Source organism: Podarcis raffonei, chromosome 1 (genome assembly GCF_027172205.1).
Source record: "Podarcis raffonei isolate rPodRaf1 chromosome 1, rPodRaf1.pri, whole genome shotgun sequence".
Classification (NCBI taxonomy): Eukaryota; Metazoa; Chordata; class Lepidosauria; order Squamata; family Lacertidae; genus Podarcis; species Podarcis raffonei.
The window spans coordinates 103,688,413-103,704,783 of NC_070602.1; the positions used below are offsets into that span (position 1 = coordinate 103,688,413).

Genomic DNA, 16,371 nt, shown 5'->3' on the forward strand with positions numbered 1-16,371 from the left:
GACAGACCACATCCACAAAATCTCTGCTCTCTCTTTTTTCCTTCTTGTTCTTCCTCTACAAAAGAAGCCTTCCACTCTCCAGTTAAAATTATCCAGCCATTCTTTCCAGAGAGTAGATGTAAGCATTGGGTTGTATAAAAATTGCTTCCATAATTCTTGCTGCCTTTGTCCTTCTGTTTATCTATTTCTCTCTTTGTAAAATATCATCGTATTTATTTCTATATAAAAAATACATTAGATGCCATCAGTTCCTTTATCGGTTCATAACAACTGCTAAAAATAGTAGCAGCAGAGAAGGAAAAAGCCAGGTTAAAACAGTGTAGAACTCAGTATCTAAAAGGCCGTGCAAAATTTAAGGAGGCCCTTTCCTTGTGCTGTGAAGACATCAGATTCTGCGCTGGGTGAGTCTTCCTGAGGAGAGCATTCAAGAGTCAAGTCACCACAGTCAAGAAGCCCCTCTCATGGGTCATTGCCTGCCTCACTTCTGAACGTGGGGAGACTTTTGACACAGTAGTCTGACCTGTGCAGATCTTGCTTTGTAAGTGGGTTCCAACTTCCCTAAGAAAGCTTCATCACCACATGTTCTTTAAGCCCTGCTGTGGTTCACGTTAACTATGGGAAACGAGCCAAAGTTTGAGGTTTGCTTTCTTCTCTAAACTAGGATTGGGTAGAGCCATATGCAGCCCTACAAACATCTGTATCTGGCCCCTGGAACTGTCCTTAAGCCAGCCCTCATCTATCACATCAATGCCTCTTCCTTTTGCATGGATGGAATGTGTCTTTGAGCGGCAGTAGTGCCTCTTGCTTGCCTAGATGTGTGTGTGTGTGTGTGTGTGTGTGTGTGTGTGTGTGTGTATCTATATCTATCTATCTATCTATCTATCATCTATCTATGTATCTATCTATCTATCATCTATTTACCTACCTACCTACCTATCCTCTATATCTATATCTATATCTATATCTATATCTATATCTATCTATCTATCATCTATCTATCATCATCATCTATCATCTATCTATCTATAGCTATCTATCTATCTATCTATCTATCATCTATCTATCTATCTATCATCTATCTATCATCATCTATCTATCATCTATCTCATCTATCTATCATCTATCTATTATCTATCTATCATCTATCTATCTATCTATCTATCTATCTATCTATCTATCTATCTATCTATCATCTATCTATCTATCTATCAATCATCTATCTATCATCTATCTATCTATCTATCTATCATCTATCTATCTATCTATCATCTATCTATCTAATCTATCTATCAATCATCATCTATCCACCCATCCATCTCCCCCTCTATCATCTATCTATATCTATCTATCTATCTATCTATCTATCTATCTATCTAATCTATCACCTATCATTTCTCTCCGTCTCTCTTTTCCCCCTCTCCCACCCAAGTATCGGCTAGTAGGGTGGAGCGAATGGGGCTGCATTACTCTTCTAGCTTCCAAATGTTGTGCATCTCTGCTGTTTACTGAAGAGTGGGGAGTTCAGCATTGTGTAGGTGAAGCAGTGAATTGACCCTTCTGCTGCTCCAGTATGCTGTTGAGCATCCTCCAGCATTACACCTTCCCCTTCTCAGTAACCGGAAGTGCCATGTGGTGTTTGCAAGGCAGGAGACCAACCCGTGTTGCCTTTCTGGCCACTACTATGTATACCTTTGAGTTTTGTGTAGCAGGAACGGTAGGACTGTGCTACATAGGTGGATGTCACACCCAATGCCCTGCCCATTTTTGCACGCCCACATCTGTCATGATGCCACTGGAATGTGTTCCCCACATTCCCATGTGGATCTCCCACCCGATGGCCCTAGAGCATAGTTAACACTGACCATTGTTTGTAACCACAATTAACTGCAGACGGAAGCATAAACTTCCAATCCCCTCCTCATGGCTGCATTGGAGAAGAAGAGAGTCCGTGAACTCAAGTTCACTTCTGTTAGCACTAAAACTATGGTTTTGGCCGGTTGCCTCCATGCAGAGTGGGAATGATGCCTGTGTAATATTTATCTGCCACAACAGGACTGTGTGTTCCAAGGCCCTAGACAATGGCAGGTGTTCCACATCAGTGTGGTTTTAGGCCAGAGGCAGGTCACTCCCTAGAAAGCCCTTAGCCAATGGGTAAGGCTAAAGCACATTTTAGGAAATGCTTTCTGTTCTTATGTTATACAGATGAGCAAGCACTGCTTTTTTAAAAAAAAAAAGTTAATTTGCTTTGGGAAATGAAAAGGATGTATGGAGTGTTTTGAAGATAAATTGTAAGGATATACTCCCTGAGATTTCCTTTAACAAATGCACTTTCACCGTCTTATTATTGGTTGCAAATTGTAGTTTGGACAGGCTCATACCATAACATTTTCTGATCATTAATAGAAAGTATTCCACTGCTGCCAAAAGAATACAGGATTTCTTGACAATTAGACTAAACATGGCAACATTGTGTATCTATTGAGGAACTCCCAAGAAGATACAGATTCTTCAAACTAAGGAGGGGACGATCTTTTGTTCACAACTGGTTTCACTATTCCAATTTTTAGTATGCAGAAAAAAGGACTAATTTTATTGTTTGCTATTATCACTTTGAAGTCTGCTTGTAAATCATTTTGTAGCTGGACTTCATCTCATGTACTCCGAAGCCAAGTTTAAACTCTCTGTTATTTCCCAGCTTGTAGCTCCCAAGCTTTGGCCTATTGATTTAGCTGACAAGGCATTTTTTGTTTGTGTTAAATATTTATAACCTGGCTTTTGAACACACAATCCCTAAGGTGGCTAAAAACAAATTAAACCAATAACTTCTTTCTTTTCTAAATTTATATCTTGCTTTTCCATCAAGCCAACAGATTCCAACACTTAATAGTGGCCATAAACAAACAAACTTATCAGGCCAAAGGGCTGTCAGAATACAGATGAGGGCTGTGCACGACCCCTTCTTGGCTGGGTGAAGTTGTAGGGAGGATTTCTGCAACTTTTGTGGAATGCCCACAAGAATCACAGCACTTTAGGGTAGGGGTCAGCAAACTTTTTCAGAGGGGGCCAGTCCACTGTCCCCCAGACCTTGTGGGCAGCCGGACTGTTTTTTTTGGGAAAAAATGAATGAATTCCTATGCCCCACAAATAACCCAGAAATACATTTTAAATAAAAGCGCACATTCCACTCATATAAAAACATGCTGATTCCCAGACCGTCCGCAGACCGGATTTAGAAGGCGATTGGGCTGGATCCTACCCATGCTTTAGGGTGTGTAGGGGCACTTACAAGGTGAGGAGGTGGTCTTTCCATCTTTCTCCTTTGTCTTTTCAATTTTTAAATCCAGAGATGGGGATCCTACAGTTCTCTCCAGATGTTATTGACCATCCATGCTGGCTGGTGTTGATGAGAACTGGAGTCTTAAGTACATCTTAGAGAGCCACAGGTTCCCCATGCTTGCTTTAAAAACATGCATGCCATGATCAGCATGTAGCTGCTTGGTTGCTTTAAAAACCTCTTAAGATGGGCACATAGAATGATGCTGCAGGATAGCATGATATAATTCCCAGGAGCATTGTATGGAGAAAAAATTATGGCTGCCCTGTAGCTGCTGAGAATGCCTTCTCTCTAGTTTCTACCAAGTGATTACATACATTGACTAGTTGGATATTAACTAGACAAAGAGGATGTCCTTTCCCGAAGAGCTTAAGACCCAGGCAAACTTATATGAGAGAATGGTCCAGTAGCCTGTGAAGCTGCTGTAACATGGGAGCCTCATGAGTCCTATATCTAACCCTAGTCAGTAGTGTTGAAATTTCTAAATGCTCTTCATTCAACGGCAGCCCTGCATAAGATGTAACCAAAGTATGTGTTGTCAGGGCCATGTCTGACCTCTCAGGGAATGGGCACTGTTGACACTCTAACCCCTATTGTGCAAAAGTACTGTGGAAATGTGGGCTTCTGGGTTCAGGGATGAATGCAGGTACCTTCAAGGGGAGTGTAACACCGTTCAAGGTAAGTTGAGCCCCTTTTCTCTGCCCTATCTTTCTGCTGCTGAGGAGCACCTCTATTTTATCTTGGTTGAGCTTCCTTGGATTTAGGTGGAAATGAGAGCAGGAGGGGGTCAGGTTTCACCTGCATATTGGTTACACCAAGTCCCCAAAATAAGAATAAAACATACAGCAATTAAAATTGTACACACTTGCCTGGGAGAAGAAAGCCTGAGCAAAGAAAAGAACCCTAAAAGAAAATGGTTGCCAGGCAAGCATGCTTTGCAGTGGTATTCCATAGACATGGTGCCAGAATGGTTTAGCTTTCAAAGGTGGAACCATTTACGGTTGTCCATATAATGTAATAGCAACTATAATCCATTGACATCAGCACTGTACTAAGAAGTGAAGTACAAAAAGGCAGATACCAAGGAGTTTACAATCTCATTTGCTTACTTTCGGTAAACATGCTTGCTTCTGTTGAATTAGTAGGAATGCAAATTGCCCGTGTACAGTTGTTCCTTCAGATAAAGCAAACCTGTCAGCCAATTTTTGAAAAATAAATGGTGTGCTATAAATATGATTTCCTGGTGGAGAAGATGGAGAATTGTGACTTCTGTAGTGTGGTTGAACGTCACATGTTCAGTATCTGTATTTCACAAGCCCCCACCAACCCTGTCACCCTGAATACACATTTACATTTGTCAAATGTGAAAGTGATATTTTTGGGTGAAATGGGTAAGTACTAGAGTTCTTTCCACCGGCCCCAGAAGATATAGATTTAGAATTCTCTTCTCTTGACTATAGAACCTTTGTGCATGTGGCACGGAAACTCATTTTTTAGAGAAACAATTGTTGGCTCTGTTTTATTTGCGGAGAGCGTCAGTGTATTGAAATTAGAGGTTCAGTGTAATTGGATAGAGATTATTCTTAGATTTGGATTAAGGCAAGTGATTTCAAATCTTGGGACATTCAGCAGCTGTCAGAGATTTGCCATACCGAAAAAAGTCATTGAGTGCTCTGTGTATATTGGCCTGATTTTCATTTCATGGAGAAAGGAATACAAATGTAGCTTATTAATAAGGAAGCACTCGTCACTCAGTTTCGAACATTATGGGATTACTTATGGTTACAATGAATATTTGCATGTGATGTGTGTCCCCCTGGTTTTTTGTTTTTAAGTGATGTCATATCCTGCCAGGTAGGACACAGGTGGCACTGTGGGTTAAACCACTGTGCCGCTTGGGCTTGCCGATTGAAAGGTCGGCGGTTCGAGACCCCATGACAGGGTGAGCTCCCGTTGTTCGGTCCCAGCTCCTGCCAACCTAGCAGTTCGAAAGTACGCGGTGCAAGAAGATGAATAGGTACCGCTCTGGTGGGAAGATAAACGGCGTTTCCATGCACTGCTCTGACTTTGGCAGGAGCGGCTTAGTAATGCTGGCCACATGAGCCAGAAATACTGTCTGCGAAAGCAGACGGGCGCCAGCTCCCTCGGCCTGTAAAGCGAGATGAGCGCCGCAACCCTTGAGTCATTCGCGACTGGACTAATTGTCAGGGGTACCTTTACCTTTACCTTTATATCCTGCCTGGATAAGACACTGAGACTGGTGTGTGTCCATTGACACTTGGCCTTTTCTACATAGGCTCAAGCACAGACAATCCTGAGTTTTTATTGGTGCTGATCTCTGAGGTCACCTTGCCCTGACAAGTGTGTTTATTAAATCATTTCTCCCTTTCTCTTGAAAGCTGAGAACAAAGTATTTGTTATTGCAAGAGGTAGGTCTTTTGTCATACATTGTAGTTCCACTTTGTAATATTAACAGTAAGAATGGGAAATCAGTTCAGAGCACCCTGAGACTGTCTCCAGTAATGTAACTCAAGTCATCTGCCACCTGCCAAGTCACCTTACTCAGGTTTTACATTTCCTCCCACTTTCCCCAGTGATGTGACCTTTAATTGTTCTTTTACTACTAGTTAAATGATTTTCAAATTGGGCTAGGCTTGGTTCAGACAAAAGACTTCATGTTTTTCTGGGAGCATTACTAGTCTGTATTCAGTGCAGATTTCCCTGGAGTGTATTTAGCCTTCACAGTGATCGGAAAACTCCAGCAAAAGCTCAGACTTCCAGATCTCTTCATTTGCAAACCGAAATGAAACAAAAGGAGTTGAAAGAGTTCTGCAGAGAGGAAACGAGAGTGGAGGGAATGGCTTTGCAGACAGTTGTAAACAAGTTCGAGCAAACAGTATTCCCATCAGAATAATGTGCTCTCAACAGCCACTATTTTAGAATAGTTATCTTGTCTGCTCTAGGGAAGTTGGCAGGAAAGTCATGCTTTCGTTATATGAGTTTCTAACTAACTATTACATTTTATGGATTATGCATGCCGGGTTTATGATTCAGTGAGCAGTTTCCCACATGGTTGGTCAAAGAAGCTTTATGCACCAGGGAGCAATAATGTGAAACTTTCAATTTCTTCTGTTAGCTTCTTTGAAGATGATTTTCACATTGCAGATGATTCATAGAAACAACAATTCTAACTCATTTGAACCACTGTGCCATTTCATCAGGTGTGAGTGACCTTGGCAGTTATGGCTATGGGCAGCAACAATTTTAGGGGCAATGGCATCACTTTTTAGGAACCTAAGAAGAATGTGATGGATTAGGCCAATGACTCATCTAGACCAACATCCCGTTCTCTCAGTGGCCAGCCAGATGCCTGTGGGAAGCATGCAAGCGGGATCACACACCCTTCCAGTAGTCTCTAGCAACTGGTACTCAGAAAACAAATTTTTCCCCCCTTCCAGTAGCACCTTCCAGTAGTACCGGAAGGAAAAAAATTTTTTGTTTTGACTATGGCAGACCAACACGGCTACCTTTCTGTAACTGGTACTCAGAAGCAATTCTGCCTCTGACCACTGCTATGGTCGGTCACACACACACACACACACACACACACACACACACACACACACCTGTGACTACATAATAGATTACCCATGGAAGGCTTGGACTGTTGTTCTGGAAAAGAAGCCCATTGTGTGGTTTATAAAAAAAAAAGCATTTTGTTTACGTCTAGGACATATTAGCAATTTGGGATGTTGGTGGTCAAGATACCTACCTGGTATTTGAGGTTGTTAATGATGTAATAATGCATAATAATAATACATGTAATATTTTAGGGTTTTTTGCTGGTCTGTTGTATGCTGTGCTACTAAATTGTTTGGCTACTGTTTGGTTTTCTTCTTTTTGGATTCTTTTGGGCTGAAGAGTGAGAGACCGAATGCTTGAAACAAAGAAAAAAAAGTAAACAAGAATAGTGAAAATGGCAATGTAGTGAACATTTAATGCTCTCAGTTCTTGAAATAAATTGTGTATCGCTTCTCTTCCTCTCATGTACAAATGCATCTTCCAGCTTTGACCATGGTTATAAGTTGTTGACATTAGAACAAACCATAAAAGGTACTATGGTTTGCTTTTAATGAGGCTTTAAATATCAAACCCTGCTGAAACTCTGGATTCAGTTCCTAGTTAGCATCAACCATGGCAGTGCCTTCTGTATTACATTATGTAGGTGTGCAACCTAAAGGCATACTCTAAGGTTCTGTTTGGACATTATGCCTGAATAGGGAAAGGCAACATGGTTGACACCCTTAAGGTCTGTGCATCCAGCCCTGGCCCCAATGTACACAACCCCTACATACACAAGCTAAGAAAAGCCCTGCTAGATTAGACCAAATGCTCATCTAGTCCAGCATCTTGTTTCTGCAGTGGTCAACCAAATACCTGTGAGATGCCCACAAAGAGGACATGAGCACAATAGCACTCTTTGTGATCCCCAACAATTGGTATTCAGAGACATATTGCATCTGATACTAGAAGTAATATACTGTAGCCCTCAAGATTAGTAGTCATTCATAACCTCGTTGTGGTAGAGACTTACTAGCTGCTGAATGAAGACGTGCAATGAATGGGTCGTCTAGGTGTGTTTGGCTGAGCTTGCTTAGAAGTCTCCGGGAGAGCAGGAGCACTGCATTATCAGGGTTCCTTATCACAACGAAACTTCTAATTGTGTATCAGCCATATACTTTAAAGCCCCATTCAGACCTTTCCCTCAATATGGGAAGGTTTGTGGTGAAATAGGTGTGGTTGGCACATACGGGAATGCTGGGGGCAGGGCTAGTATTCATGCCCTGCAGACCCTACTTATGCTGCATAACACCAGAGTAACGTTCCTTTCCATTGTATGTTGCTTTTTGTGTGAAGAAAAAAAGCGGAATCTTCTTCTAGAGTTGGCTTTGTTTGTTTGCCCACATTCTACTCTTGATTATCTAGGTTGGATATTCAAAAAGGGTTAAGCATTTATTTTTCTGCTTGCTTAAAAACATAGACATATGCATGCACACATGGGGGGGGGGAATGAAAATAGCCATAGAACTATTCTGAGGAATTGAAATGGTGCAAGGTGTTAGCCAGTTAGTGCTGACCTGCAGCCACCTTATGCTGCAGACTTGCATAAGTCACGATTTCTAAGCATTTACTAGATTTGCCTTTCACATTGTAGTTCACAAGCTTTAGATTTCCACACGTGACTTATTTCTTTTTAATTATCTTAGTCTCCACTTCTTATGTGCTAGCAAATTATTAGGATGCATGGAACTATTCATATAGGCATAAAGGTGGAATGATGTGACAAAGGAAAAGGGATGTAAGTTATAAAGTTTGCCAACAGGCTCAGTCATAAGTCGATATTAAACACTGTGTAATTTGTGAACCACTGCTTTAAAGAAACAATGGATCCGTCTGTTTCAGTCTTCAGGATATGGTTATCAGTATTTAGCATTCACTGGGTGTTGATAATCGGTAGATATGAATATGATAAGCATATTAATGTGAAGGATTTGTTGTTGACATAAAATGGTGTGTGGTATTATAATTCAGCTTTATGAATTTAATCCATATTTACAGAAGATAAGCAAACACTTAAAAAAAAATACTGTACCAAAGCAGCACATAGTGCTGGAATCATAGTCACACTATGCAGTTATGAGATTAGCATATGAACAAAAAGGAGGATTTTTGAAGCTCTTAGCCATGCTACAGGAAACAAAAACACAAATCTTATTGTAGGATATAACTCATGTTTATTGCCTTAAGCTTGGACATAGAGTCAAAGGCTACTCTGAAGTCAATGAAGCTGGATAGAGGGAGATAGTGTTCTTTTGAGTTCACTGAGGGTTAATCTTACATTAAGGATTGCAGCCTCAGTTCACAAGCACCAGTGTTCAAATTGGAGTGCAGTGCTAGGAAGGTGTCATTTTGGTGTAGCAGTGTGGGACAGGCCTGCTATGACAGGAACAGTCACTGACTCCAGATGTGATTTGGTATAGATGTTATCCAAAACTTCCTGTCTCGTGTCACAAAACTGATATATTAATGGGAGATATGATTTCCCCTCCAGTATGCCACTATACAGATCAATTTTATCTGTAGAAATATATATGTGTAATATATATATATATATATATATATATATATATATATATATATATATATATATAGTTGAGTAGCACCTTAGAGACCAACTTAAGTTTGTTCTTCGTATGAGCTTTCGTGTGCATGCACACTTCTTCAGATTTACGTGGAAATTGTTTCCAATTGGTTGTGTACTTTTTGATGTGTTTTATTTATTGTTTATGACTTCTGTTATGTTTGTAATTATGTAAATCTTGTCATGTTGTAAGCTGAGCATAGTTTCAGCTATGGAAAGGCGACATACAAATAAAATGATGATGATGTGAACCTTCACATGTCTATTGTGGGCATATCCACACTTGAGAGTGGCTGGGGAAACCCAACCAGATGGGTGGGGTACAAATAATAAACTATTATTATTATTATTATTATTATTATTATTATTATTATTAGAGACAAACCACCTATTCTAACCACCTCCTCAAACTACATCTGTTCGGATTTTGGGAGACTGGGAATGGTGAGAAGGAAGGGAATGACAGATTACAGTGAATTTACATAGATATGGGTGATGATACTCTTCCTGCATAGCGTGGCACCAAGGCTTCACTAATGCAAGCAACTCTACGTTGCCTTTTCAGATGTACACATCTCTTAGACTGAGTTGTGAGGGCCAAACTATATGTTGTGTGCAAATGTGGCTAGCAATTGTCTGATAGCTCATAGGAAGGGGACAGTTAGGAATGGGCAAATGGGAGGTGTGTACTTAATTCTTTCTCCTGCTCTAGCATTCCCCTCTGCCATCAGCTCCATCGGCTTTAAGGGCATTTTTGCAAGGGAGAAGCACTATTGCAGGGCAGTATTCAGCACGGATATGGTTAATTGCCCCCCTGTATGCTTCTAAACTCTCCTTCCAAAAGTGTCATTTAAAAAAAAAGGTTGCTAGTTACTCTTATCAGAAGGTACTCATTCCAGTGTTTCTGTACAGGACATGATCATGGCTAATATTTGCTTTCTTTCAATGATTTTCATTGTATTTCCAGATTGGCTACAGTGATGAATTAAACAGATTTAATAATTTTTGTTTATTAGCAATGTTTCCCATTTCCTTTTCTCTTACTGTCCTATACATAATATTCTCATAGTTTAGTTTACCCTGCAAAGCCAGCAGCAAGTTGTAAAGCCCAAAGAGGTGTTGAAAAAGAAGGAAGGAAGGAAGGAAGGAAGGAAGGAAGGAAGGAAGGAAGAAGACAGAAAATGAACTCAGAGCTTGTATGTTGAAGTTGGTAGCGGAAACTTCTCTTTCTCATGCAAAGCTTTTTCACGGCACACATAATTATCCTATGGTATTAATTGAAACAGGAGGAGGTGACAGAGCTGTTAAGTTGCATAACTGTGGCTCATTTTTAATTATGACATGTTAAATTTTTTCAAAGCATTTAGACTCTGGGGCCTTTATTCCAGTTTCTGACACCTAAAGAAACTGAAGATAAAATATTAATTAAATGAAAACAGCAAGTGAAGAGTGGCACTTTCAGTTATGGTATCTAGCTATAATGCATATCTAGTAACTGTTTGGATGGCTAACCATTATTCTTCTCCCCTACAGGAAAGATTTCAAGTCAAGAATCCTCCACACACATATATCCAGAAATTAAAAGGCTATCTCGATCCAGCTGTAACTAGGAAGGTAAGAGATTTCATTTTGTAAATGTTTGATTCCCCCCACCCCCATTTTCATTTAGGAGTAGTATATAAAATCAGCCAAATGAAGCAGTTGACCAGGTGTGGGGAACTTTTGGCCTTTTGGATGTTGCTGAACTGCAGCTCCTCCGAAATCAAAACCAAGCACGGCCAATTGTCAGTGATGATGGGAATTGTAGTTCAGCAATGTCTGGAGTACAAAAAATAATTATGTTGGAGATGAGAGGGGTAAAAGTGTTAACTTTTTAAAATGCTGCCTACCTCTTCTATGGGACGCAGGTGGCGCTGTGGGTTAAACCACAGAGCCTAGGACTTGCCGATCAGAAGGTTGGCGGTTCGAATCCCTGCGACGGGGTGAGCTCCCATCCCTGCTCCTGCCAACCTAGTAGTTCAAAAGCACGTCAAAGTGCAAGTAGATAAATAGGTACCGCTCCGGCGGGAAGGTAAATGGTGTTTCCGTGTGCTGCTCTGGTTTGCCAGAAGCGGCTTAGTCATGCTGTACGCCGGCTCCCTCGGCCAAAAAAGCGAGATGAGCACCGCAACCCCAGAGTCAGTCACGACTGGACCTAATGGTCAGGGGTCCCTTTACCTTTACCTCTTCTATGCACTGACCCTCAGCCCTGCACATTTGAAAATATGGAAAGCTTGCATGCTGGGGGACATTGTTGGGAGAAGGGCTCACATCTGCCTTCAGATAGATTTGTTAATGCCTTATGTGCAAAGTGGTTTATATTTTTAACAGAGGCATTCAAACATGCATTCTTCTCTCCCACTGCTTTTTCTCCTTTTCCCCAAAGATAACCTTTGTAATTTTAATGTACGCTGCTTCGAGACTTAGGTCATTAAGAGCTATATAAATGCAAGCAAGCAAGACCTGTACCCAGGAAATGTCTAGTCAAAACTTCACCACCTGATTCTGCTGACATGATGGAATAAATGGGGCATTCTTTTATATCAAAAGGCAGGTCCCATCAGAGTTCAGAAGAGTGTGTCTTCCTTGCATATTTTTATTTAAGTGAAAAGTTTATATTTCATTTTATAGTTGCATGGCTGGTTGGGCATTGAAGGATGTCTTTGCAGGTCAGTGGGCAAAGAATTGATGGATATTACAAACCCAGTAGACTTATGGCATAAGTTGAAATGAAAGTGGTTTGGCACAAGGTTCATGGGTTGCAGAACACAGTACCTGTAGGCTGCAAGTTAAAATCTAGTTTAGACCCAGTAGCACACAGGCAGGTAGTGTTGTGCTTTAGAGATTGGTGTCACATGAATCCTACCTTGTTGTTACCCAGATAGCAACCTGGAAGTTTAATTCTGCACTAGCCGGAGCTTTCAGAACATTTTCAAGGGTTACTCACATAGGGCAGTTATCCAGTTGTGAGGTTATCAGAGCATGGATTACTGAGGCCATAGCTGAGGAAGCAGCTGGAGGTGGACCTGGGCCTCTAGTGTCAGCAGAGATTCAAGGAGAACCTCCAGTTTATGCACCTGCTTTTTCAAGGGGAGTTCTGCCCCTTCTAGAACAGGCTGTCTCTCTTAATTTCTGGATTTGGGAACTAACTGTCCACAGCAACTCAGCCTTATCAGGATTCAGTCTCAGTTTCTTGGTCCTCATCCAGCTCATCACGGCTTCTGGGCACTGTTCTGTCACTTAAGCTTGTCCTGCTCCAGGTGGATTGGAGGGAGAGAGGGAGAGAGCACAATAAAATACATTTGCCATGTGTGTACAGATCATGCAGTAAAATGTGTAGCTATATGTAACTATAACCTTCTCTCTTATGCTATATGGGTAATAGTCAGGATGAAATATTGGATAGCTTTGGAGAAAGTGTTGTGTAAAAGATATTTTTTGATTTCTAAATGTATTTCCTATACTATAAGTTTATTTGTACTGGAAATTGTATGGTGTGTGTGTGTGTATGTGTACACACACACACACACACACACACACACACCTGGTTGTCTGATTAATAGTGAAATTCTTCAGAATTTAAACTTAATATGCATCTTAATGACTTATGTATTCCCCCTGTCATGGGAGTGTGAAGATTTTATATACCATCTATCTAAATATCACACTCAGGCATTGTTTTTTCTCCTTGCAAATTATAGAAATTTAGGAGAAGAGTTCAAGAATCTACACAAGTATTACGAGAACTAGAAATTTCTTTAAGAACCAATCACATTGGGTAAGAATGATTTTTTTTATTTTACCTTTGTTGACGTTTGGGTAAAAGACATTTATCGCAACCTGTCTAAAGCTTCCTTGGCCCAGCTGTGTATCTTCATGGCTCAAATGGAACCATGGTTCAAATAGTATTATGACTGTGGGTTTTCAAGCTTTGCTATAGGAACCCTTTCCTCATTGGCTTACCTGCTGAGGTACTCCTAAATATCTGCCATTGACTCCCTTGTGTTGCAGAGCATTCTGGGACATATTCCAGAGAATGCACAGTACATATAAGTACTGGCCAGGCCTGCGGGGCCCCACTGTCACGCATCAACTGAATAATCTCATGAATATGTCAGACCTAGACCCTGCAATCATGATCTGAGGCCCTTCATATGCCTCCTCTGTGAGAGGTCCAAACAGCAACAACATAAGAGCAGGCCTTTCCTACAGTGGCTCTCCTCTTGTGGAATGCTCTCCCCAGAGAAACTCACCTGGCACCTTCTCTACATATCTTTAGATGCCAGGTGAAAGCATCCCTCTTCTCAAAGGCCTTTGGCTAATTAAACTTTCTGTGGCCTTTTAAATTATTGGGGGAGCCATTGTTTTTGTTTGTTTGTTTGATACTCTGATTGAAGGTGGTATAGAAATTTAATAAATCATCATCACCCATGGTGGGTAAAAATGTTTTTTCTGGGTGCCTTGGTTTCATTTCATTTTTAAAAATTAAATTATTTTATTTTATGAATAATATTAATTACAAAGAGTTAAAGAGAAAAGAAAAAAAGAAAAGAAAAATAATCTATAAAACATTTTAAAAGGCATAGAAAAGCAACAATAACAATATACCTCAACCACCATTACAGATCTTTCCTTTGGGAACCCTGAGAAGCTTTTCAGAACCCTTAGGGTTCCCTAGAACACAATTTGACAACCACTACTCTGGCATATTTTTCTTTCCTTCAAGGCACTGTGACTTTGTGATGTGGCCTGGTTTTGCATAAGCGTTGTGCTGCTCAGGCAATGAGAATTTAGAGACACACAATTCAACAACTGCAGTGTTACTTCAAAAGAGAGCTGCATTTTAAGTGTGTTGGAACACGCCCCCCACCCGATCTTTCACAAACTATTTTTGTTAAAAGTTCTGGCTCTCTTTCTTTCTCCCTCCCCCTCCCTCCCCCACCTTTTGCAAAGCCCGTTTGAAGTGAAATTGACCATGAAATACCAAAGCTAGGCCAACATTGCTAATACATAGTTGGCAGAGCAGCAAATGTTTAGGCAATATCTTTGAGATGACATGCCAATGAAGTCTGTAAGCAATTGTAGCAGTTTTGTCATCAGCTGAACGTCAAACTTCAGTAATATTTCCCAAACCAAATATGCAGTAGAAGTTGTCAGTATATCATCTTTTACTCTTTTCTTTTATGGAAACTTGCCCGAGAGTTAACTTTTTAAAAATGCCAAGCGAAATTTATGACTTACCCTAATGTCTTGCCAGATGTTAGCTGTGACTGAAATGAGAGACTATTTCTGCTAAGTTCATTAGGACTTTGAAGTCAGTGGCTGCTGTGAAATTCTTTTGTGTGCGTCAATGTGACTATTAGCTTGAGCTAATTGGTTGTGTGCAGCTATCCGTACCTGTACACATGAATCCTTTGAGACAGAAAATGGCTTCCTTCCATATGTGGTGAAATGTCAGCTGTACCACGTACTCCTGGTCCCATCCATCGAGAGCATTGCTTCTTAAAACTGTGACTGATAGCTCAATCCTATACCTGTCTACTTAAAAAGTATAAATGGGCATCCCCACTTAGGCTGTATGTGATTACAGCCTAAATCACTTGCTATGAAATAAACACAGACTTTGGGCCATCAGTTTTCTCCCCAGCCTTTTCTTTCTTCTCTCTCCCCACCCCCACTGCCTGGCCAATTTCCCATAATTCCCAGTCTGAGGAAGGGTCCCCAATAAGAAGGCCTCTGCCTAATCTATGTCAAATGAAAATCCATTTTGAAAGATTCTATACTGCTGTTCAGGTAGTATATACTGGGGCAGTGTACAGCATGATAAAAAGAATATTGGATTAAAATAAATCAGTACATACAAACTAGGAATCACTGGTGTGGTTGCTATGGCTCGGGTCCAATTATCCCTGCAGAAAGACCATTGGAAGTTCAAAAACTCATTTGTTTTTTGAGATTTGGGGGTATAGTCCAGTTAACACGATATTTGCTTGAGTTTTGCCGCCATGTTACTGTTGACAAACTTTCTCTGTTAGTGCATTTCCAGGTTTTTCAAAACGATAAAATTTCTTTGGCATTACATTTACATAGAGATGGCAGAAAGCCCAAATGATGCTTGCTTTCCTGCCCAGATGGTTAAATTAAAATAAGTGAAATACCTGGTAATTGTGCTGACCTCTAATGATAACCTCAAAATCTTGACTGAGAGGGGCTATTTTACCATGGCTCTGAGCATGTGCAGTGGCCTTGTGATTTGGTGACACCGTTACACATTCTATGCTGAAAAGTTTCTGAGAGAGAAATTACTAGCTTTTGCAAAATGTGTTTCTTTTCTCCTGTAATTACTGGGTTCTTTTTTGTGTGTGTGCAGACTTGCTTGCACAAGTACAAATATGCTGATCTCTAATGATTTTCCCTAACAGGTGGGTCAGGGAGTTTTTGAATGAAGAAAACAAAGGCTTGGATGTTTTGGTAGAGTATTTGTCTTTTGCACAGTATGCAGTCACGTAAGTAAGACCCGGCTTACGCAAAGCAAAACATTACAGTGTAGAGTGATTTGCTGTTTTGGCCTTGCTAGTGCATCACAGTGCACTAAAGCTTGAACACCCTTTAGTGCAATAGTTTACTGTTCTAGCAATTGATGGTCTTCCAAAGATTGCTGCCAGAAATCTCTTCTTTGTGGGGTTACACAATGCACTGCTTGTCTTAGTATGTTGTATCAGCAGCATATAGGAAACACTGGATACCGCACTTGTTTGTTCCTCTATGCTGAGATGAGTTCGGCCTTCTGCATCTT

The 16,371-nt window shown here is 40.6% G+C and overlaps 1 protein-coding gene across 8 annotated transcripts in view; it reads left to right on the top strand.

Moving 5' to 3' along the window:
- The window catches only part of FMNL2 (formin like 2), a 188,754-nt gene that overhangs the window by 116,085 nt on the left and 56,298 nt on the right, over nt 1-16,371 (top strand). For all 8 annotated transcript variants that reach the window (XM_053407094.1, XM_053407078.1, XM_053407047.1 and 5 more), the window contains exons 3-5: nt 11,070-11,150; nt 13,277-13,353; nt 15,998-16,081. In XM_053407094.1, the coding sequence (XP_053263069.1) occupies nt 11,070-11,150; nt 13,277-13,353; nt 15,998-16,081 (242 nt within the window). The remainder of the gene's footprint in view (nt 1-11,069; nt 11,151-13,276; nt 13,354-15,997; nt 16,082-16,371) is intronic.